At 39.8% G+C, this 22,209-nt stretch overlaps 3 protein-coding genes across 5 annotated transcripts in view; 1 reads left to right on the top strand and 2 right to left on the bottom strand.

Annotated features, from left to right (window-relative positions):
* nat10 (N-acetyltransferase 10) overlaps positions 1-5,636 on the top strand; it is a 34,500-nt gene extending 28,864 nt beyond the window's left edge. Inside the window, exons 24-29 of the mRNA XM_028449020.1 lie at positions 37-209; positions 2,766-2,885; positions 2,964-3,062; positions 4,764-4,837; positions 4,914-4,994; positions 5,071-5,636. Of these exons, the coding sequence (XP_028304821.1) occupies positions 37-209; positions 2,766-2,885; positions 2,964-3,062; positions 4,764-4,837; positions 4,914-4,994; positions 5,071-5,218 (695 nt within the window). The 3' untranslated portion in view covers positions 5,219-5,636. The remainder of the gene's footprint in view (positions 1-36; positions 210-2,765; positions 2,886-2,963; positions 3,063-4,763; positions 4,838-4,913; positions 4,995-5,070) is intronic.
* On the bottom strand, positions 5,265-15,468 carry mapda (N6-Methyl-AMP deaminase). 3 transcript variants are annotated; one of them, XM_028449029.1, is made up of 11 exons: positions 15,309-15,468; positions 15,089-15,219; positions 11,717-11,777; positions 11,562-11,649; positions 11,405-11,486; positions 10,477-10,603; positions 9,289-9,369; positions 9,079-9,217; positions 7,930-8,030; positions 7,450-7,529; positions 5,435-5,569 (listed from the first exon to the last, which is right to left on the bottom strand). In XM_028449029.1, the coding sequence occupies exons 1-10, from the start codon at positions 15,348-15,350 to the stop codon at positions 7,467-7,469; spliced, it is 915 nt and encodes a 304-aa protein (XP_028304830.1). In that variant the 5' UTR covers positions 15,351-15,468; the 3' UTR covers positions 5,435-5,569; positions 7,450-7,466. The 3 variants fall into 3 exon arrangements, with proteins under 3 accessions (XP_028304827.1, XP_028304830.1, XP_028304829.1); XM_028449026.1 differs by lacking the exon at positions 7,450-7,529 and having other exon boundaries at positions 5,265-5,569; XM_028449028.1 differs by lacking the exon at positions 5,435-5,569 and having other exon boundaries at positions 5,578-7,529.
* A 2,418-nt stretch (positions 15,469-17,886) lies between these two features.
* The window catches only part of LOC114464628 (tyrosine-protein kinase CSK-like), a 44,718-nt gene continuing 40,395 nt past the window's right edge, over positions 17,887-22,209 (bottom strand). Inside the window, exons 11-13 of the mRNA XM_028449024.1 lie at positions 20,815-21,010; positions 20,644-20,730; positions 17,887-18,616 (exon numbers count right to left, since the gene is read on the bottom strand). Coding sequence (XP_028304825.1) covers positions 18,431-18,616; positions 20,644-20,730; positions 20,815-21,010 — 469 coding nt within the window. The 3' untranslated portion in view covers positions 17,887-18,430. The remainder of the gene's footprint in view (positions 18,617-20,643; positions 20,731-20,814; positions 21,011-22,209) is intronic.

Below are 22,209 nucleotides of genomic sequence, written 5' to 3'. Positions count from 1 at the left end.
TTTCAGCCTGATCTGACTCTTCTCACAACCTCACAGCTCTGAGCCGCTCTGAGCTTGCTTCTCACTTCAGCCCGTATGACCTCAAGCGTCTGGAGCTATACTCGAGGAGTATGGTGGATTACCACCTCATCATGGACCTGATCCCTGCCGTGGCACGCATCTTCTTCCTCAAGCAGCTTGGTGACCTGTCGCTCTCAGCAGCTCAGTGTGTAGGTTTTACCAAAGTCTTCATCCTTTCTTGTTCTTGCCTGTTTGCCTGTTTTCAGATGGTTTTGGTTCAGACAACGTGGTGATTCAGCCTGACCTTTGGTGATCTTTGAACAAGGCCTGTCTCAACAAACAATTTATTAATGTTGTTAAATTTAGGGATGCACCAATAACACTTTTTCCCAAACCGATGCAATACCAATACTTTTTTTTTTGGGGTCTGTATATTTGCTGATACTTACGGTATACCACAAATACAAAAAACCCATTAACCCTTAGGAGTCGATGAACGCGACGGCGCGTCCTGATCACATTACCGATTTCAAACAGTGCATCAGCCAGATGCAGCCTCAGTGTCAATTTAAACTTGTGTTAAAAGTGAGGACTCAAAACTATGTACCAGTTTTTAAATTATTTTGATAAACCAAGTTCAACAATAGTTATGATGGATTAAAAAATGCCTTACAAACGGTAAAGACGGAACGTTCTTCCTTCTCTTTCAAAGCGAAAGTGTTTGCAAGCAAAGAATACACCTCTTCCCTATTGGTGGAAAAATACACAACATCTACCAATTAAAATTCAATGGCAACTCATGACTTTTGGTTGCTGAGGAATCGATGAAGTTAGTGTGAGTGACTCGCTGCAGCTCTTCAGATGGAGCAAATGGAGACAATAAGGGACACGCTGCGTGTCACTCGGAGGAAGACTAAGTCAGTGAATCCTCTTGTTTATAGATGTCCTACTCTCATAGACAGAGCTAAGCGGCGGAGAGGACATTTGAACATCTGAATCACGCCCACATTTACATGTAAATGTAAATCATATTAAAATGAGATCGTCACGGGGATTCCCCTCAGCATCATCAGAAAAAGCTGCGCTCTTACCACCAGCAACACAGGAAAGAAGAGATTTTAAAACATTTTAGACCGACAGCAACATGTGAGACGGAGATGATTCAACAGTGAAGATACTAGAATTAACATAAACAATAATATAGACACACAATTCGCTGAATGCTTGACTGTGTGTTTTAAGAAGTGAACAGCGAATTAAGGAAGACACATAAAATGCTATATTACTAGTACTACTACTAATAACAATAATCATAATAAATAATCAACGCAAAATGACGTTTTGATCACGCACCTCAGGCTTAATGTGTGTCTCTGTCTCCCGATCATCAAACAGGCTGTGAATGTGTAACAGATAAATATGACTCAGTGTAAAACGCTTTGCCCGATACGACCCCCACGCGACACAAACACGCATGTGCGTGTGCACGTGTCTGTCTGTCTGTTACTCAGAGGACGTCTGATCACCTGTAGTAGATCCTCTCTCAGAACTTTGTCTGACACACATTAGACAAATAAAAAAAATGAAAAACTAACTCAAAAAATGTGTAAATAATACATGTCAACAGCTGCTCAGAGGTTCACGTGTGAATGTATTGTATTATTTTGGTAGTGTGCCTCATAAATCCTTAGAATTTAAGGCATCAACTATGTAGAAAAGGATGTACACCTCAGGACTTGATGTGAAAGACCGCACATATTCACACCCACTCCAATTTCTGAACATCAGGATTTTGCCATGGGTTTTGACGTGCGTACATTTTTGGGCGTACGTACCTTTTGTACATGAGGCCCCAGGATAGACCAGATAAAGACTGTCTAGTGTTTTTGGTACTAACACAGCCAGAACAATGTGCATCGTCACCCACTGGTACAGAGACACAGATGATGGTCAAAAAGCCCCCAAAGGCAGACTGAAGTGAGGCTCTGCCTCCAGGTGGACAACACACTCTAGGAGCGTCAGGTCGTGATGTGTCCCTCTGTCTTATTGTGGACAGGAACTGTTTGTTTTAGTGACACAAATAATTTGTAGCATCTCATGGTGACGTTTTTAAACGGTTTCTGATGATTTATGAAAAACGCCTGAGGCATTTCCTGCTTTTTTATGTAAATTGTTGCATTTAACTTGTTTTTCTTTTGTAAACTTGTAAATATTTTATTGATAATTATATATACTTTATATTTGCATTCCCATTTCCACACACAGTGGTGATAAGCTACTATTGTAGCAACAGCTGAACTGGGGCAAACTGACAGAAGCGAGGCTGCCATAGTGTGCCATCGGTCCCTCCGACCACAACACTCACCCACTCACTCACACACTACATTCATATGAGGCAATGTGGGTGAAGTGCCTTGCCCAAGGACACAATGACTTGGCAAGAGCTGGATTCAAACCCCCAACCCTTGGGTTATTTGACAACCCACTGAGCCACGGTCGCCCAATTTATTTAAAGTTTAACCAGATTTGCAAAGGTAAACTTTAGAGGACAACTGTAACTATACGATCCACAGGTGTGTTTATAATACTTTACGGTTAATTATTACACCTTAAATATTTGTTTTTGTGCGATGCGTTGGTACCACAGTAAAGTTCACCATGTTGAACCACTTATTCATAGGTTATGAACCAAACACACATTTCAGGTTCTGAACCCGTTCATTTATGTTGAGTTTTGAACAGTTTGCTGCTTTTTTGCTCTGCAGGCGCTGCTGCTGGGAATAGGATTACAGCATAAATCTGTGGATCAGCTGGAGAAGGAGATCGATCTGCCCAGCTCACAGTTAATGGGCCTCTTCAACCGCCTCGTCCGCAAGTTTGTGCAGGTGAGTGAGCTCCAACCATAACCAATGACAGAGCGTAGTTCACACTGCAGTGATCTTATGTGGTCCATGTGATTCCAGATCTTCACCAGCATCCAAGAAAAGGCAATTGAAGCCGAGATGGGAGACACTAAAGATCTTGGCATGGAGCCAACAGTCAAAAGCCTCAATGACGATCTGGTATGTGTGAGGCATTACATGCTTGATGACAGGAACTAGACCAGTTTAAGCCCAATCCTGGTTACTGCTACCCATATTACTCCTGAGTGCAGTACCTGGTCCATATCAGACCTTCTGCAGAGGTGCCTCATGATGTACAGTATGATGCTGGAGCAGACAGACCTTAGCTTTCAAATGCAGGGCAGCAGGCCTCAAGGACCTGCTTTAGAATAGACTTCCACTGTAAAATCAGTCTTATGGGCCAAGTGCAGTTTTCTGAAATTTCAAATGTTTGAACCATGTGAGATTTGAACATTAAAGCATCTCATGTATGCAGATGATGGGTCTAAAGATGAATAAGAAAACTGTTACTAATTTTTATTATTGTCAGAAATGTCTTTGTATGCCAAACGTTGATATACATTATATGACCCCAAACACATGTAATATCTCTTAATATGTGGGTATCAGCACTTTATAGATTTCGACTAATCAGCTTTCACATTTTAGGTTCTCGTCACATCAGGATTACTCTTTGTATTACTGGTTTCTCTCTGTGGAGGATAGAATTTCAATGCAATGTTTTAAAGCTTAGTTAGGGGTCATCCAGTTCCTTATGACATTATTTTAAAGAAGACTAGAAGCATTAATGTGGACAAATGTGCAACATTTGGATGTCACCATCAGCTATCTTACTACATATCTACAAGTAAAGTTTACATAAGTCTTCCAGTTGAGGTGTCTCTGTAATTTGATGTTTGAGTATCCCTTTAAGATTACATTAGAACACTGAGTATATTATCTCCACCTCAAAGGAGAGAAGAAAAAATACCTAAAACTGATTTGGAAAAAGTACATGTGTATTTTATTCAGTAGTGTTGGATACAATTGTGTAAAAATAAGATTCTCTTTCCTATTATGAGTTTTTTTTGGTATGTGCGTTTTAAAATGTTGTGGTTTTATTGGCTTCATATCTTTAAACCTTTTCTATTAGGGGGTTGTCCAACTGATCTGATTATTTATTGTTTAAAGGTTACAATACAATCCATATCCACCTTATTTTAGGACTTGCTACCTCCCATCAACCATCTGATAAAATACAAATTAACAGCGTGTTTGACTTGAGCAGATGATTTATCTCCAACTTTCACTCTCAACGTTTCACAATACGAGTCCTGAATAAAGGCTATATAGTTGTAACTAACAATACCTCTGTTTTACTGTTATGACTGTATTGGTTTGATAAATTATAACAAGCACATTCACTGACTTAGCTGTTGTAGAAGTAACAGTAAATGGTTGATTCATCTCTTGCCAGCAGCTACATTTTTATTGTACAGGATGTACTATAATAGAGCGCCTGTGAGTTTGATCCCAGGGCTATACCTGTCCTTGTACAAGACACTGAACCCTAAGTTGTTCCCAATGTTTGACTAGACCCTTGCATGGCAGCTCTGTCCACTTGGTGTGTTAATGTGCTGATATTGTAAAACACTTTGGGACACAATTACATGATAACCAGTACCCTTAGCATTATTTACTATTTCAATCATCAGCATAAGTAGCAATTGAGCTGAGTGATCAAGAAATCTGTATGATTATTACTGAAAACTGGGTGTATAGTTCTAGGAATTATTTTCACAACTTCTACATTTATCAAAATGAGGTTAGATGCTTAAAAAAAAAAAACAGTGTCCATTATTTGTTCATTTCTGATCTCAGACTGAAGCAGCGAAGGAGTTTGATGAGAGACACAAGCAAGATATGGAGAAAGTCAAAGAAATGGCCCTGGAGGAGTACGTTGGACACTGTTTCTTATGTTTCCTGAGCTGTGAGTCTGTGTGTGACAGTGACCTTGTTTTCTTTTTTTAGGTACATGATCCGTGGTGATGACGATGAGTGGGACCAGGTGTTAAAGAAAGCTGGGAACAGTGCCATTGTCAGCATCAAAAGGTGCAGCAGCCTCCACATATACAAAAAAAGCAGTCATCAGTAAAATGTCTCATCGCTTTTTTTTCCTCACTAACAGTGAAAAGAAGAGGAAATGGGAGGGAGGAAATGCTGCAGCTAGCAATGTAGCCTCTGAACAGGGGAAAGTAAAAAAAGTCATGCACCATGGAAAATTCAAGAAGAACAAGGAAAAGAATAAGAAGTTTGGAAAGAAGAGTTGTGTGTGACTTCAATTTAAAGACTCTGAGACTTTAAAGCTGGATATCTTTGTTTTATTGTTTTAAAAACCGCTAGTCCACCCACTTTTCTCTGCAACCATTATTTTAATTTTGGGGGTTTGAAAAATAGCCATCCTAATCTACAAACCTGAGGCTTTACACAGCAGCTCAGGTCAACACCTGAGGATGTAAATCATTCCACTTCTGTTTAAGCTGCTGCTTCACGGCTTCAGTTGCGAAGATGCAGTCTATGGCCTGATTGGAGATTCTCCACATGTCCTCGTGGCTCAGACCAAACGTGGAAGCTGCCACCTGATACTCATGAGACAAATCTGTGCAGAAGACTCCTTTATCATCAGTCTGTAATGGAGAACATTTTAATTTTAGTCCAAACAAAGGAATAAAATGCATTTTTGCCAAACCTTTACCCACTACGGATTACATACATCTTTTCATTCAGAATGGCTTAGGAGCCGTCTTCCATCGTACACTTTAAAGAGCCAACTCTTAAAACTGGTTTGTTCAGGACCGACAAACCACCAGCGCACTAATCCCTACTCTTCGTGCACTGTACAGGTAATATCAGCAAAGTGGTTAAAGATCTTTACGCCCTGAAAGATTTTGAGTGATGGGGTATTACTGGCAGTCATTTAGGAATTTACAAAACCATTGTTACCTCAGTAACATACATTCTGTTCAATTCTCTCCTGACTGCCAGTAGACAATGAACAATAGTGGATGATTAATACCAGAAGTGTAACGAGAAACTGTACCCACCTAGTCTTTCCATAGCAGCAGTGAGTTAACGCCAGTGAAGAGGCAGAGGTTGCATAAAAGTGATAGAACCTCAAAAAGGCTCAAAGTGCTGAGGAGGCAGCACTTTAGGCAGGAATGAAAAATTCTGCCAAGAGTTATTATCCCAGAACCCACTGCCTTCCAAGAAAGCCATGCAGAACCATAGGTGTGTTCACGCTTCATGGCATTGCAGAAACTGTAATACCCAGTAATGTAAACCAACTGGTCTGCCATCAATATGGCTATAAATAAAGGTTATTGCAGCCACATCCACCTTTAAAGTGGAGGCTGCATGTCCGGTGCTAAGTAAACACTGCAAATATGCAGTATGTGCTGTACAGGGCACAAGATTGGATCCAAACTCTCCTTGCTGCCCAGTAATTGTCATACATAAATCTAGTTAAAGGGTTTGGGGGGTATTGTGTTTTTTTTCAGGCACATAATACCATTCTATAGCATACTCAAATAGCTATGCTACCCAAAATTGTTTGGAAAATGCAGCAAATATAAAAAATAATTTAAATAAATTCCCCTCCTTAGCATCACTGTTCATGACGTTTCAATTTTGCCTCTGTCTCTTTAAGAAACTCTTTCCCTCTCTGGCACTGCCCAAGAACACTCCCCCTTCAAACACGAAATATTGTATTATTAGCATTCATCACTTTGATAACCATTCTAATGTACTGTAGCAAGCTTACACTGTACCATTCAACATAATGTTTGAACTCCCTCACTTCATCGCTCCAGTGAGTGATGCAATGATCAGGGAACAATGTGTGTGCAGCCTTCGGCCGCAGCCGCTTTTACGGTTTAACTGATCAACTTATGGGGTTACTAAAGGATGAGTTCACCCAGAATGTAGGTTCATTCAGTAAGTTAACCACTTTATGTCTGCCCCTGTAGAAAGTGTCAACCACAGCCATCCCTCTGTAGCTCTGTAGTGAGAGGGAGAAGCTGCTGCCTCGGCTTTACAGACAGTGACAAGGAAGGGAGCAAGTTTTTAATTTATGTTTTCATTTTTATTATTAATGCTATGCACACAATGAGTATAGACAACATAAGCCAGGGGTTTCTTAGAAACATTTAAAATAAGTAAATTAAAAGCCAAGTCTGCAGAGGTGGGTGCTGTGGGCTGACCTAAGGAAGAGAACATAGGAAGGGGGAGGGGCCTCATCCCCTCAAGCAAAACAGGAAAATGGCTACTGGCAGCAGATTTAAAGATGACGTGAAACAATCTGAGAAACACTGGAGGTGTGTTTTTCAGGAGGGAATGACGCACTAACATGATGTAAAGCTTGAAAAGGTCATTTTTACATGATACCCCCCTTTAAATGAGCTCTTGTACACTGCAAGGTGTAGCATATTGAGGGATCAAGCTCAGTCAAAAATGACCGATGCCACTTAATGGCCAGACCAAATGTCGAGGAACAGTCGGAGATAAATACCAAACCTTCCCATCCAGTTAGAACAGGATGTCCATCCTCAATTGGAACTGACAAGGGTCCCCATCCAACAGGCCTGCAAACTAGCACAAACATGGATGCTTTAAAAACCTCCAGATAGAACAGAAGGAAAGCCAGTTTGACAACCACAGCCTTATGAGGGCCATAACTTGTGCTCCCGACAATAGACACAGGCAGGATGTCAACAGCAAACAACCTCTTGTGCTTACCTCTCCTTAAACCTGCAATTTGAAAATAAAACAGCTATTTTCCAGAGAAAACTACATGCAGCTGTAGAATTGCAAAGAGGCCAAGTGTTGGCTATCGCATAATGTAAATAGCCTTGGAAGAGGCGTACCTACACGTCACATGACTTTGTTGATATCGTTTACTGCCTTCTGGCATTCAGGAGGGAATAAAAAAGAACTGACCTGATATTGACAAACTCCCACTTAGCACCATTAAAAATACAAAAGAACTTACACAAATTACAGTAGGGTGTCCAAGCTGGTACCAGTATTTGAAGTGATGGTCAGCATATGAAGCTACAGTTTGTCCTTTGACATTAGAGGTCAAACATAACTCTGAGGAAAAATAAGTAGAATTTTAGTCCAGTTCCCCATAACACACATGAACACTTAAGGGGTATGGTACGAAGCGAGATTTCCTCTCATATCGCTAACTTCTGGGATTTAATCAGTGTGTGCTGTCCTACGAAGCTCGCTAACGTCTTACGGCGCTAAACCACCATGGTAACTTAGGCTGAACGAGTAACCTGGTTGTTAGAAGATCCTGGTTGGTGCAGATCTGACAGGCGTCTAGAAAGAATTTTGTTGGATAAATGCAATTCTTTTCTGTCCATACATTTATATCTGATGGACTGATCTATTGTCAGCTGATGAAGCCTGTGCGTCCGTATGCGTGGACGGGTGAAGACATTTAATTCTTTCAATAATACGCTAGTGAGGCTGACCGCATCAGCAAGAAAATACGACAGTGAAACAATGTGCTCTCATTTCAGTGTGTGAGATAAATAGGTCTACTTGAATAGAAAAAACATGTGATGTAATAAAGTGAAACTGATCAGAGCGCTGGCCGTTTATTATCCCATCCAATAGATTATCATAAATAATCTCATGCTTTTACGCACCAGCATTCCATCCTGGTGTGCGCTGCATTAACATTGTTGCTCTTCGCTGTCATCATGGATTTAAATTAATTATATTTAAGATCATAAGCATTGGTCCTTGGGTCCTGTACTATGAAGCCTGATAACTATATCCTGGATTTTTCTGGGTTATCGGGCTCGCTAACTTAAAGCTAGCTGATTTCAGGCAGCCTACTTACGTACTCTTATGACAGAAGAAGATTGCAGCATCAGATCAATTACTAACAAATAAATGTGATGCAGGAAAAACACTGATTGGTCAGCTGGTGGGGCTTTCATACTAGCTCAGATCTTATCCACTTCATAACCTGGTCCCGACCAGTTATGTGTTCAGCCTAAGTTACCACAGTGGTAATAAGTTATCCAGCTTTGTCGTAGAGCACACACCGATTAAATCCTGGAAGTTAGAACGATAAGAGGAAATCCAGATTCGTAGCACAGGCCCTTGAAGTTGAAGTCTTTACCCAGTGGTATGTTGTTCTTTACCACTTTGTCAACAAGACTTTGAGAGCCACCCACTTCAGGGTGTAAGAAGGTGCCGTGACCGATTCTATCCGGAGGAAGGTGGAGCAGCAGGTCTGTCTCTTCCAGCTGGGATGGTACCTGCGTCAGACTGACGTTACAGACTTTATAGTAATCAGATAAAACCCGATGCCACTGGATACAATGCGTACCTCTGAGAGATGCAGTGACAACTTAAGTCCACAGTTTTTGGCTCTTTGGAGGGCAGGTAGAAGGTCCTTACCATGACCTACCTTTAATGAAAAGATGGATTAGCATGGTTATTGTATTTAAATCTAAACTTGAAAATATAAGCACAGAAATAACACCTAAATTATGATTTCTCTGCTATACAACAGGTATCCGAGCCAATGTTGTTAGACTTGCAGGCTCCTATCAATTTGGGCAACTTTGAAATTTAATTTTGTGTTCGAAAATGAAATCAAGGCATATTAGAATATGTAGAGAGCAGGTTTTGGGGCATCTTTTAACATTTTCAAAAGCTTTTAGGCACAAAATGATCACTTGTAAATGGCAACATTGTGCAGGGCAACTGCAAACACTCTTGTGATCAATATCAAATATTACATTCTGAGATTAACAAAAAAATAAACCCAGCAACAGGATACTGCCGCTCATGCTGAAAAGATTGTTTCTGGTTCTCATAAAACACTGTCACAATAAAGACAGCAACTCAGAACGCAATGAAATCACATTTCTCTGGGAGTATCTGGGGTCTAATGTCTGATTTGAGGCCTTGGCCCTCATTTATCAATGTGTGTTTGACTATATTCACGCAAGCTGCAGTATTTATCAATTTTGACGTGAGTGTACGCAAACCTGCCAAATCTGACTGAGTGTGAAAATAATGTATTTAACAAGCCTCAGCTGTCATTTAAATATATGCAGACGAACATTCAAAACAGATCAAAATGGATTATTAAAGCACACGTTATTACTGATACCACTTTTTTCTTCAACGGAACACTGGATCATCTCTGCTTCCGGACAGAAGTGCATAGGTTCACCAAATTCAGCCGCCGTATTTATCAACACCTGATCATTTGTATGCTGGGATTGATCAAATATACATGTTTCATAATTCCCACGTTGGTCCTATCGTACGACCAAACGTGCACTCACATTAGCACACACGGTTGATAAATGGGGGCCAATATGTTTTAACTTTCTATCCAGCTTAAAGATATTTAATGTCAATAGCTCAAATATTAACTAAATAACCTTAATTTTAACTACATTTAAACATCAATAAAAGCATAAACACGCCATTGTAGAAAATGACCAGGCACATGTAAAGCACTACATCCTGCTAATTACTCTCATTCTGAGAAATGACACACCGTTGGATCTCCACTGAGGTCTAGGCCCACCACTAAACCCTCAGATGACAGCATGTACTGCTCAGCCAGCTTCACCGTTTCCATGGCAACGTCCGTCCCGTTTCTACGATCAATAGCAATAAGAAACCTACAAGAAAATAATTTAATAAGTATTTGACACTGATAGAATGATGTTATTTTAAACAACTCTTTGTGGAGTAACAAACTGTAAAAAAAAAAAAAAATCAAAAATACAAATTAGCCTTAACATTTTGACCACCTACCTAAAAACAGGTCCAGCAGTAGAGCACACCATTTAGATCCTCCTAATTAGATTGGAATTCCACACCTTCCTCAACTGGTTATGTCCCAGCATCATTACATTACAGTTCTGATCCATTGCCATCAGGTTATCATATTGTTACCAAATAAGCTTTGATTCTGCAACAATGCATTTTTTGCAGGATGTGATGAAAGAATATACTTAGATGGCAGAAGCCCAAGCTTTTAATAGAAAAATGTGGCTTGGATTAGACAGTCATGAGACAGGTCTGTTTTACCCTGAGAATAAGTTGTTTTAATAATAATCACCCTTCCAGCCCATAACGTAGAACTGTACCTTGTGTTCTTCAGGTAAGCAGCTTGTGCCTAGTTATCCACCCACTATTTAATTAAGTACTATCGTATTTCATTAAATAGTGAGGCCGTTCCTCAACAGGAACAAAAGAGAAAAAGGTTCCAGATATTGTATGGGGAAAATAATACAATTTATACTCGAGCTCAGCAGTTTAAGTGTACGAGACAAAAAAAGACTTATTGAAATGTTATTACTACTATAGCCTAAGTTTAAAAGGTGTGTGTAGCAGCATCAGATGGTCCAGGTCTAATGCTGGTGGATGAACTGGTGTGTGTGTGTGTGTGTGGACTGGGAGACTTTAACACAACCCACCTAACATCAATGTCCAGATCCTCCTCTTTACACTGCTGGATGGCTTTGATCACAGTTTCAACATAATTTGCTTTAGTCAATCCTAAGAAGTACAAGACAACAAACCTTAAAGTTGACCAACAAAATAAATAAATATTTTGATCCTCTAAATCCTTACTGGTCTCTTTCTCCTCTCTTGGAGTGCTTCGTAGCTCCAAATATTTAACACCATCTGCTGCAAACTCTCTGATTACATCCGTGGCCACCTGGTGGAATGAGAAAATATTCTAATGGTAAAATAAGACACATTTTAATTAACGACTATTTACTTACCATCAGAATGTCCTCTTCTGTGTCCACTAATTTATGAATGACCTTGAACACCTCAAAGCACCTGTGGAGATGAAAGATCACTGAGTAGTAATGTAAGGGTGCTCCTTTATCATAATTAGCTTCTTGAACTAAACAAGTTGCAATATCATTGAGTCGCTGTAGGTTTAAAATACTATGCAGATGCAGATGCAGGTAAAATAACAGGACAGTGTTGTCGTGAGACATCAAGGAGAAGGAGATGTGTGAGAACAAATATACCAGGTAAATATTGTGGTAAACATTATCACACAATGGAGAAGAAGAAAGTATTGGTGACAGCATCCTCCAACTATGGTGGAAGTGTGTATATCTCAAGTGTCGCACCACGTTAGAGGGTGTGTGTGTGTTTAATGGTTTAATAGTGTGTTTATAGCTGCTAATGTGTTGGTGCCACTCATTAAGTTCATGCTGTGTCCAGTCTAACACTATAGCACTGGCATTAATTCCAGTCCTCCTTTCACAATCTTACCCTGTGTGTACAGAATATTATGTACGAGAAATTTTCTTTATTGTTTATCAATTATCCAACGACAATAACGGGCTAGCAATAATGAAACTACATTTTGGAAAGGGAAGAATAAACTGCAGCTGTAAAAATAACAATGCTCTTATTTGACTTTAACTCTGGCCATATGGAAATCTTTCCATTAGTTGATTTTACTTAAATGTAAACTCCCAAAAATAAATGACCAATTCTCCTCTAATCAGTTGGATTTTCTTGCCTTCACTCTACAAGCAAGACGCCATCTTCTCTTCATTGCGAATCATCTTCTCTTGATCTCTTGATGGCTAAATTATATTCCTTCTTTCTTAAAGTTTGAGAAAATAATTTAAATTCTCAATGAGAGCCAATTTGACTGAGATTCTATGACACATGGAAACTTTTCTTAACCTTCTCTAAGACTTGCTAATCAATGTCCTACCAGTGAGTGGGCTGAAATATCTTTGTGTGTAAGTTTGTGTATTTACATGCAATACGATACAAACATTAATTATTAAAACACCATAAAGTAATTATGGTTAATATCTAAAAATGAGACATTTATTTAAAATGACATGTCTTCAATGAAAATTATCATGTATAAATTGTGTATATATATATATATATATATATATATATATATAGCCTAGCCAATCTAGTCTAGCCTACCTAAAATCAAACTGGTGCAGATGCATTCACACCAAACTTGACTACAGTCGCCAGAATTGTGCAAGTCGTGTTGCTTGAAGGGAGGTTGCTTGATGTCACGTCATTTACATTGGTTTTGAATGTAATCTAGTCGCTTCAGTAGCATTCGGTGAGAACGCACCTTAAGTACACCCACAGGTTTTTGCTGATCTGCCACTCGGTGGAAATTTGAAAAATACCTTGATCATGGGTGTTGTTCCTAGAGTAGTTTAGACACATCCAGTCACAGAACCCCCGCCCCCACAGAGTTGCACAGTTCCACATGGAACTGTCAAACAATGCTCACTGAGGGCTGTGAGAGGAGGAAACCAGTCTCTCCTCCCATGATCTTTTATAGGAGGGGCGGGGCCAACCAATCATTTTGAATATTATTATTATCAGCGTATCTAAACCTATTAATGTGTGCATTAAAGCATGTTAGTGGATTATCCCTATATATTTTAGATCAAGGGATCATTAGCAGATAACAGATGAGGCTAGGATATGTTAACGTTACTGAATAAAGTTAGCAACACACAGCGTTAACCATCCATCCATCCATTTTCATTCCCGTTTTAACAGGGTCGCGGGGGTCTGCCGGTGCCAATCTCCGGCTCTCATAGGGCGCTGGGCGGGGGTACACCCTGGACAGGGCGCCAGTCCATCACAGGGCAACACAGACACAGACAACCATTCACTCATTCACTCCTATGGGCAATTTAGAGACTCCAATCAACCTTACAGTCATGTTTTTTGGATTGTGGGAGGAAACCCAAAATACTTTTAAACATGATTTATTTTGCTGTAGTAAATTAAATTAATTAATTAATTAATTAATAATTATAATTTGTAGAAAAGTGCAAATGAAGTGTTTGAATATGATCAGCTCACAGATTTTTTTAAACATTTATAATCGTGATATATTTTGAGATCGCTCCTGCTGACTTTGGCTAACCATTTCTTTCTCCTCTCTGGTTCGGTTGTGAAGCCATACATTTTCACTCCGTTTTCAGAGCGACTGGAGATTGGACATTTATTTAACTAGTACAGTGCCCGTCGGAAGTATGCATTCATGTGGGAGCATAAGGGGTATAATTGCGGGGGCAAAATGTGGGTACATTTTTCCTGGTTTAATTCTCTGGGACATGTGCATGATAAATGTGTTTGTTTTTTACTCACTTTTATATTTTTTGGTTTGGTGTATTTTTCTGTAATGTATGTTTTTGAGTCATGTGTATTTTTGTATCTTTCTGTTGTGTTTTTGTGCATTTTTTGTATAATTATTGTTTTTGTTGTCATTGTAGTGTGATTCTGGAGTCATTTAGTGTATTTTTTGTATAAATATTTAGTTTTGTGTATTTTGAACTATTTTCATATTTTTGTTGTATTTTTCTGTAATGTATGTTTTTGAAGTCATCAATGTGTTTTTTTTTAATCTTCCAGTTGTCTATTTGTGCATTTTTTTTGTATAATTATTGTTTTTTGTTGCCATTGTAGTGTTATTCTAGAGTCATTTTTGTATTAATATTGTTTAGTTTTTTGTTTTATTTTACTCATTTAGTATATATTTATATAAATACTGTGTGTGTGTGTGTGTCTACATCCATCTCCTCCTTGCGTTATCTTCACACACAGTGTACTGTATAAATATTGTAAATCAATGCAGTTATTGATGACAAATTACTGAATATCCCAGATATGTCACTCAGAATCAATGGATTTGAATTGCCCGCCAATAACTTCAGGGAACAAATTAGTCTGCATGAATCACGTGACGGTCAAGTATTTTGGACTTCCGTTGTCGCAACTCTCTCTATACGGCTCTGGGCGGGGCCGGCAGTGACGTCACTGATTTAATCTCAGCCAAAAGCTAAATGTAATTGTAATAGCCCGCGTTCAACTCAATTACAATGAAATGTTTAATGTGAGGAGTGGGATCAACAAACTACATTACTTCAGACCTAATTAGATGTATTCAGCAGAAAAAATGTGTTTTAAAGGTGTACTACTATATTTACACTTTAACCACAATATGTTTGACACTCATGGACCAATGTTTATTGCAATAGTCACTTTAATTGGATACTCCCAGTTTGGCCCGCGGGCCTTGAGTTGGAGACAGTCCTCTATCCCATTGACGGGGTGTTTTTTAGGGATAAACTCACTCGTCCAGAGTCCTCCGCTGGCCTTTGCCTATGGCAGTCATGCTGTGTTTGATGTTGAGATGTGGTTTCCTGCTGAGGAGCTTCTGGATGGTTTCAGAGCTCACGGAGCCGTTCAGGTGAGCATGAAGCTCCTGTTAAAAGACTGACGTTAGCACAAACTATAGCAACATGTGTGCTTTTCTAACACCTCCCAGTGTTTCATTAAAGAGCGCTTACTCACCACCTTCGGCAGCTTCTGATAAAACTCAGCCTGGTTGTCCATTGCTCGGTGGAACTAATCCTCGTAGAGCCGATAAAGTGCAATCTCTCTTCTAACAGCTGTCTTTGTTTTCAGGGTCCATTATGGAGGAGCACCACCGCGTGCAGCACAAATATCAGTCCGAAATCCAAGGTTCCTCTATCTACATACAGTCCGAGAAAAAGTTGACTTTTATTTATCCCGATCCAGTTTGGAGACACTAATGAACCAGTACTATTGTACTCATACTGCCAGACTTCTGCTGATTTTAAACATTCTAGATGTTTAGGTGTAAAATGACACTGTCTACTCACACGTCTTATTACAATATGCTCAAAAGTTATTATGTTTTTGCTTAATTTGGTCAGAAATCCATACATACTGCACGTTTAAAAAAAAAAAAAAAAAAAAAAAGTATATTCCTGTGTGTGTGTTTGTGCATGTATACCTTTAGAAAAATGTCAAGTTTAATGAAAATTACATGGGGTATCACAATGGTCAGTTTTGGGACAAACATTTATTTTAATGTACTGTATATCAACGATATTTGAAGAATAACTGAAAAACTAAAATATGTACTATTTGCAGATAATACAAATTGCAGCATATCTTGAGGGCAGTCACAAAGGAAATTTATACTTTTTTAAAAAAAAAATGGTTTGATACACATACCTTATCATTAAACTTGAACAAATTTAATTTTGTTATTTTGAAATCAAAAGAATATTGTAGCTGTGAAACTAAATATTGACAATGTATAACAGTAAGAGTAAAAGTGAAACCACAGAAAGCAAGGGAAGTTGGCAAACATGGCATGTTCTTCCTCAAAAAGCACTGCATACTTCATACTTTACACTGTTGTTACCTTATCTGAGTTACTGTTGTTTAGAGGGGTGGAAGTTGATCGCAATCTGACAGTAAACTGTTCTTTTGCCAACCACACACACTAGCCATGTCAGGGGCGTCTACACACATGCAGTGCAAACATCTCTGACCTGCAGCTGGGAGTTCTGCATCCAGGGCCTACTGTGAACCTGACCACTTAAGAGTACTTATAGGCAGGAGAGGGTCATACTGCAACTGCAGCCCTCATCAGCTTCCATAGATTTGACTTCCATTAGCAAACCTTTGACTTTTATCACAATATTGTATTTTGAATGAATTTTTGAAATTTTGACTTTAATCTCATTTTTCAACTTTAATCTCGACATATATCAACTTTATTCTCCAAAGTTCAACTTCATTCTCATCACTACAACTTTATTTTTGATTTGTCCAAAATTATTTTCTCCATCAAAATTGGCTTTTGTAATATGGTGTAGAGCACGAGTGCACATTTAGTCACAAAGTACACACACACACAATCAATAAAAGAAAAATCCCTAACTCGACAAATATCCAACACCAATACATCTGTTCACTACTCCAACAGTATATTACAAATTAAGATAAGATATATTATAAATTATATAATTATATAAATGAAATATACACATGGCTCAAAATGTCATTCTTCTCCTCCCCAGTCCAAAAGACGCCAAATTTGATTTAGTGGCTCTAGTATTTTCTCTAAACTTTAATGCTGGTCTTTCCGTGTTCATGCCATGTTTCACAACTTGGAGCTAGGTTGTTGCCTGCTGGTGAACCACTCTCTTTGGATTCAGTGTGAATGGAATCACTCGGGGCTGAGTCTTAACCACTGAAGGCGTCAGAATCACATGAATCAGGTCGATGAACCTTTGATATTGTGTCAGTTTCTATTTATTTTCCTTTTAACCGAGCCATCAATCCATCTTCAGTTGACTGCATATTTTGAAATAAGATCACAAAACGCAAACCTACGTAAATAGCTTTAAAGGTCCCATGTCATGCTATTTTTCACCCATCTCCATTTGTTCTAAGAAGCCCAAAAACATAGTATTTGAGGTTTATTTTCCCAAACTCGTCTGTTTTCCAGAGTTTTAGCCTCTGAAAAGTCACTTTCTGAGCAACTCTACACAAACAGGCTGATTCGTGTCCGACTTATTCATGAGTGGGCGTGCCTATAAACAGGACATTGACTTCCTCCTCCCGCACGATGATGTAGGTCCAGAGGACGGCCCGCCCTCCTCCCACCCACTCCGTAGCCGAGCTCATGCTGCTTTATAAACATGAGACAGAGCGTGGGGGCGGGGCATTCACCGTACATTCATAGACTGTAGAAAATACATACATAGCACAGCGCGAAGGACGATGAAATGTTCAACTTCGTGGGCGTGTCTGTTTACATGTCATTCATGGCAGAGAGCTTCCTGGAGGTGTGGCTTCTCCAGCTCAGTTGCATGTCAAATTTGTCATCAAAGTGGGAACTCGTCATCAAATTGGAGCGATGTGTTTGGGCTCACCCTGCAGTAAGAAAGGAGCAAATCACCCTCTAACTAACGATTGAGGGAATCAATAAAAAAACACTTTGGGCATGTGTATGAAGCCCTAATAGCACTTTGATCATGTTTAAAGCACAGAAAAGTTGATTTAGTGTAACATGAGCCCTTTAAATAGATCATTCTCATTACTGACACAATTTAAATTTACATAGTTTGGGAGTTTATTGCAAACACTTTGAGAAACACTTTCATTTCAAAATTTAATAGTTTAAAAAAAATGTATTTGCCCAATTCACTAACAGACCATTAGGAGTCTCGAGGACCACCAGTGGTTCGCGGACCCCTTTTTGAGAAAATCTTGTTATAAACAAAACAAGCCTAAATTCATGCAAAAAGAAAAGTAACACAAAACTTTACAATGACAGTATTGTAACTCTGATGATTGAGTTAGGTTCAACAGTGATGGTTTTTTATAAATGGAGGATAATATATTAAAGAGCATCATCATGTTATACATGTTATGGCACAGTGGCTTTCAGGCATTACTGGATTCATTCACTCTCAATACTAGAGGGAAGGAACATTATGATCAAGTAAGACATAGACTCAGAGAGTACAGAGTCAGCAATGAAAAACAAATTTTGATATAAAAATCCATTTGTTGTCTTTGGCAGTGAAAACACTCAAGTTACAATTCAAGTGAGCAAAAAGAGCCACGAGGAGCTTGGGGTTGTGATTCCCTCAGTCTCTTCTTTCCATCCCCTGACTCACACGCTGGAGCCAGTCCTTAAGGTTATGAAAGCTGGGTCGTACAGCAGGATCTAGGTTCCAGCACTGTTTCATTATGTTGTAGATTACTTCAGGGCAGCCGTCTGGACAATTCATCTTGTATCCCTTTTCCACTCGGGGCACCACATCTTTTAGGGGCTACACAGACACACAACAGGTCAGGGACACTTAAAATGGATTTTAAATTCAACTCTAACTACAAATACAAAAATATTGCTGTAATAAAAAAAAAAAAGGACAATATTATTAAACAGGTTACCTACTTATCATAGTGCTTGGGATACTTTAGACAACAAGTGAACATTTGATCCTCAAAGTTGATGTGTTAGAACAGTTACATGATAGACTGGACATCATGTACAATACATTTGTGATAAATAGAGCACAGGAGCAGATCATCTCCAAAAAATACCCAAAGATGGTAAAATAATGGATTGAAAACATGGAAAAGTGCATTGGAGGGTCATTAGATTCAAGATTCAAGATTCAAGATATTTATTGTCATATGCACAGTAAAACCAGACAGTTGCACCACACAATGAAAATCTTATTTTGCGAGTCCTCCCTTTCACAGTAAAAAAAAAAAAAGCAAACAAAATGAAGAGGTAGATTAAAAGAAGCCAACTATTCCCAATTAAAGATAACTAATAATACTAAATACTAAGAATACTAAAATACTAGACTATAATAATAAAATATAAAATATAAAATATACAAAATATAAAGTGAGCATGTGAGTGGCAGAGTAGCAGTATACACATTTTGATTCTAAAGTGCGATCGTGCGTTGTTGCAGATTTGCAGGGGAATGGCAATAGTGCAATTGTCAAAATAACAGTTATTACAATGCAGTAGTGCAAATGGTTTTCACAGTCCAGCAGTTTAATCAGTGGTGTGGCGGGGTGGTAGGGCAGGGGGCTTTGTGAGAGAGTTGTTCACAAGCCTGATGGCCTGTGGGTAGAAGCTGTTTGTCAGTCTGGTGGTCCTGGATTTCAGGCTCCTATAGCGCCTGCCTGATGGCAGGAGGGTGAAGAGTCTGTATTGTGGGTGAGTGTGGTCCCTGATGATGTTCAGGGCTCTTTTTGTGACCCTGGCGTCGTAAATGTCCTGTAGTGAGGGGAAGGCAGCTCCCGCGATGTACTGTGCAGATTTTATCACCCGCTGGAGAGCCTTCCTGTCCCGGGCTGTGCAGTTTCCGTACCAGACTGTGATGGAATTGGTAAGGATGCTTTCCACTGTACATCTATAGAAGTTGCTGAGGATTTTGGATGACATGCCAAATTTCCCCCAGCCTTCTTAAGAAGTACAGTCGCTGCTGGGCTTTTTTAATGTTCTGATGTGTGTTGTGAGACCAGGTGAGATCCACACTGATGTGGGTTCCGAGGAATTTAAAGGTTTTCACCCTTTCCACCTCTGTCTCATCTATGAATAGTGGTGTGTGCTGCACACTCCTCTTTCGTGGATCAATAATCATCTCCTTGGTCTTGTCTGCGTTCAGGGAGAGATTATTGTCCTGACACCATGCCACCAGATCCGCCACCTCTCTTCTGTACGCCGCCTCAGCCCCCCCGGTGATCAGTCCGATGACTGTTGTGTCGTCCGCAAACTTGACGATGCTGGTGTTATTCTGGGAGGCCACACAGTCGTATGTGAAGAGGGTGTACAGCAGGGGACTCAGCACGCAGCCCTGGGGGGTCCCTGTGCTTACGGTTCTTGTGCCAGATGTGTGTTTTCCAACTCTGACTGACTGAGGTCTGTCTGATAGAAGGTCCAGTACCCAGTTACAGAGAGCAGGTGTCAGTCCAAGAGTGAGGAGTTTTGTAGAGAGTTTGTGTGGGATAGCCGTATTAAATGCTGAGCAGTAGTCGATGAAGAGCAGTCTGACATATGTGTCCTTACCCTCCAAGTGTGTGAGGGTGGTGTGGATGACCGTGTTGACTGCGTCGTTCGTGGACCGGTTCTCACGGTACGCAAACTTGTAACCAAGGCAAAGGCTTATGAAGGCCACACTTATTGACATGTCTGCTCTAATGCTGAACTCACACCAGAACGCAACACGTCAAATGATAGAACCCATTTACTGTAGCTGCAGGCATATTTAAATATGGTTTGATTTCATTATTACATTTACATAATGCAGGACTCCATTAGAATATGGTTACTCACAATTTTTGGGTAAGGGACTCTACCAAAAGAGTAAATCTCCCACAGCAGAATACCGTAACTCCAAACATCTGATTTGGTGGAAAACTTCTGTTGATTATCAGAAAAAAACATTCCACTCAGAATTTTTGTCGTGTCAAAAAAAAAAAATCACACAGGCTTCAGTGTTTGCACCTTTTCTCTGAGGGCTTCGGGTGATGTCCACTTCACGGGTAGCTTGGCGGTGTCCTGGATGGACGACGCCTCTTTGGTCAAACCAAAGTCACTGACTTTAGCAATGTTGTCGTCGGACACGAGGACGTTTCGTGCTGCTAAATCTCGATGCACAAAGTTGTTGGCCTCCAGATATGCCATGGCTTCACATACGTCTCTGTGGAAGTAACATCCAAGTGTGAGCTGCGCTCTGCTGTGTGAGCCTGACAAACCTTTGGACCTTTAGCACATTGAGCACAAATTTAGAATTTTATCCTTTAAAAGAAATACCCCAGATTTTTGCTGACGTGTCACTGCGGGGAAACTAGAAATTTAAAAAATGCCTTGATTATGGGCGTTGTCACAGCAACCCTGCCTCCACAGCGCTGCACAGTTCCACATGAGGCTGTCAAGTAATGTTTACTGAGGGCTGTAAGAGGAGGATACCAGTCCCTCCTCCCATCTTTTATAGGGGGGTGGAGCCAACTGTCACTGATCCAAAAAGACGTCACTGATTTAATCTCAGCCAATTTCAAAATTCAGTTGCAATAGCAAACCAATAGGGGGCATTCACTCTGATATTTTACAACTAAGAATACTTAATTGAGATACTTATACTGAAATGTGAAGAGTGGGACCAGGATATTGGAACTACATTACTTCATACTTAATCATATATGTACTCATCAGAAAAAGGTGTTTTAGTGTGTACTTACACTTTAAAGGATACAAATGTGGTTTTGTTGAGCTTTCATTTACATGAATTTGACAACTCCTCCTCCTCTCCCCTCCAACACCTTCTGGAACTTTGTTTCTGAACTCAGATCTACCCAAGGTTGTTTCATGTCATCTGTGCCTCGGCTGAACTGTACAGAATGAAGCGAACGGATCATACTTCAACGCCTTCTTTGGCCCCCATTCCCTCTCCCACGCAGTGGCTGCAGGAGCATCCTCCAGCGGCCGGCTGCAATCCTCCACCCCAACAAGTTCCCTCCCCTTGACTATAAGTGCTATGTCAATTTTGTGCGCCCCAAAGGGAACATAGTGCAGGATCTGCCTTTTTCCCCTCTCCTTTCCTCCTGTTTTTCCATTTTTCATCTAAGGATACGGGGCGCCGCCGTTGTGGTGAAACCACAATACTCCTGCACCTGTCCTCCCATATTATATGTGCTTGTTTTGTGCTGTCTTTTGTAAGATTGTTTTTTCATGTCTCTTGGATGGGATGTAACTGAAATGCAATTTTCCCCTTTGTGGGACGAATAAAATATCTCATCTCAAATACTCAAATACAAATACTGAAATATAAAACAATTCGGTGTTTGTTTTTTTTTCCCTAAACTCAGAAAAAATTGAAAGAGAAAAAGTTACAAAGTGTGC

This window comes from Gouania willdenowi, chromosome 6 (assembly GCF_900634775.1).
Source record: "Gouania willdenowi chromosome 6, fGouWil2.1, whole genome shotgun sequence".
NCBI classification, from domain to species: domain Eukaryota; kingdom Metazoa; phylum Chordata; class Actinopteri; order Blenniiformes; family Gobiesocidae; genus Gouania; species Gouania willdenowi.
Note: the sequence above shows the minus strand (reverse complement) of the source record. Positions and strands in the feature narration are given on the sequence as shown.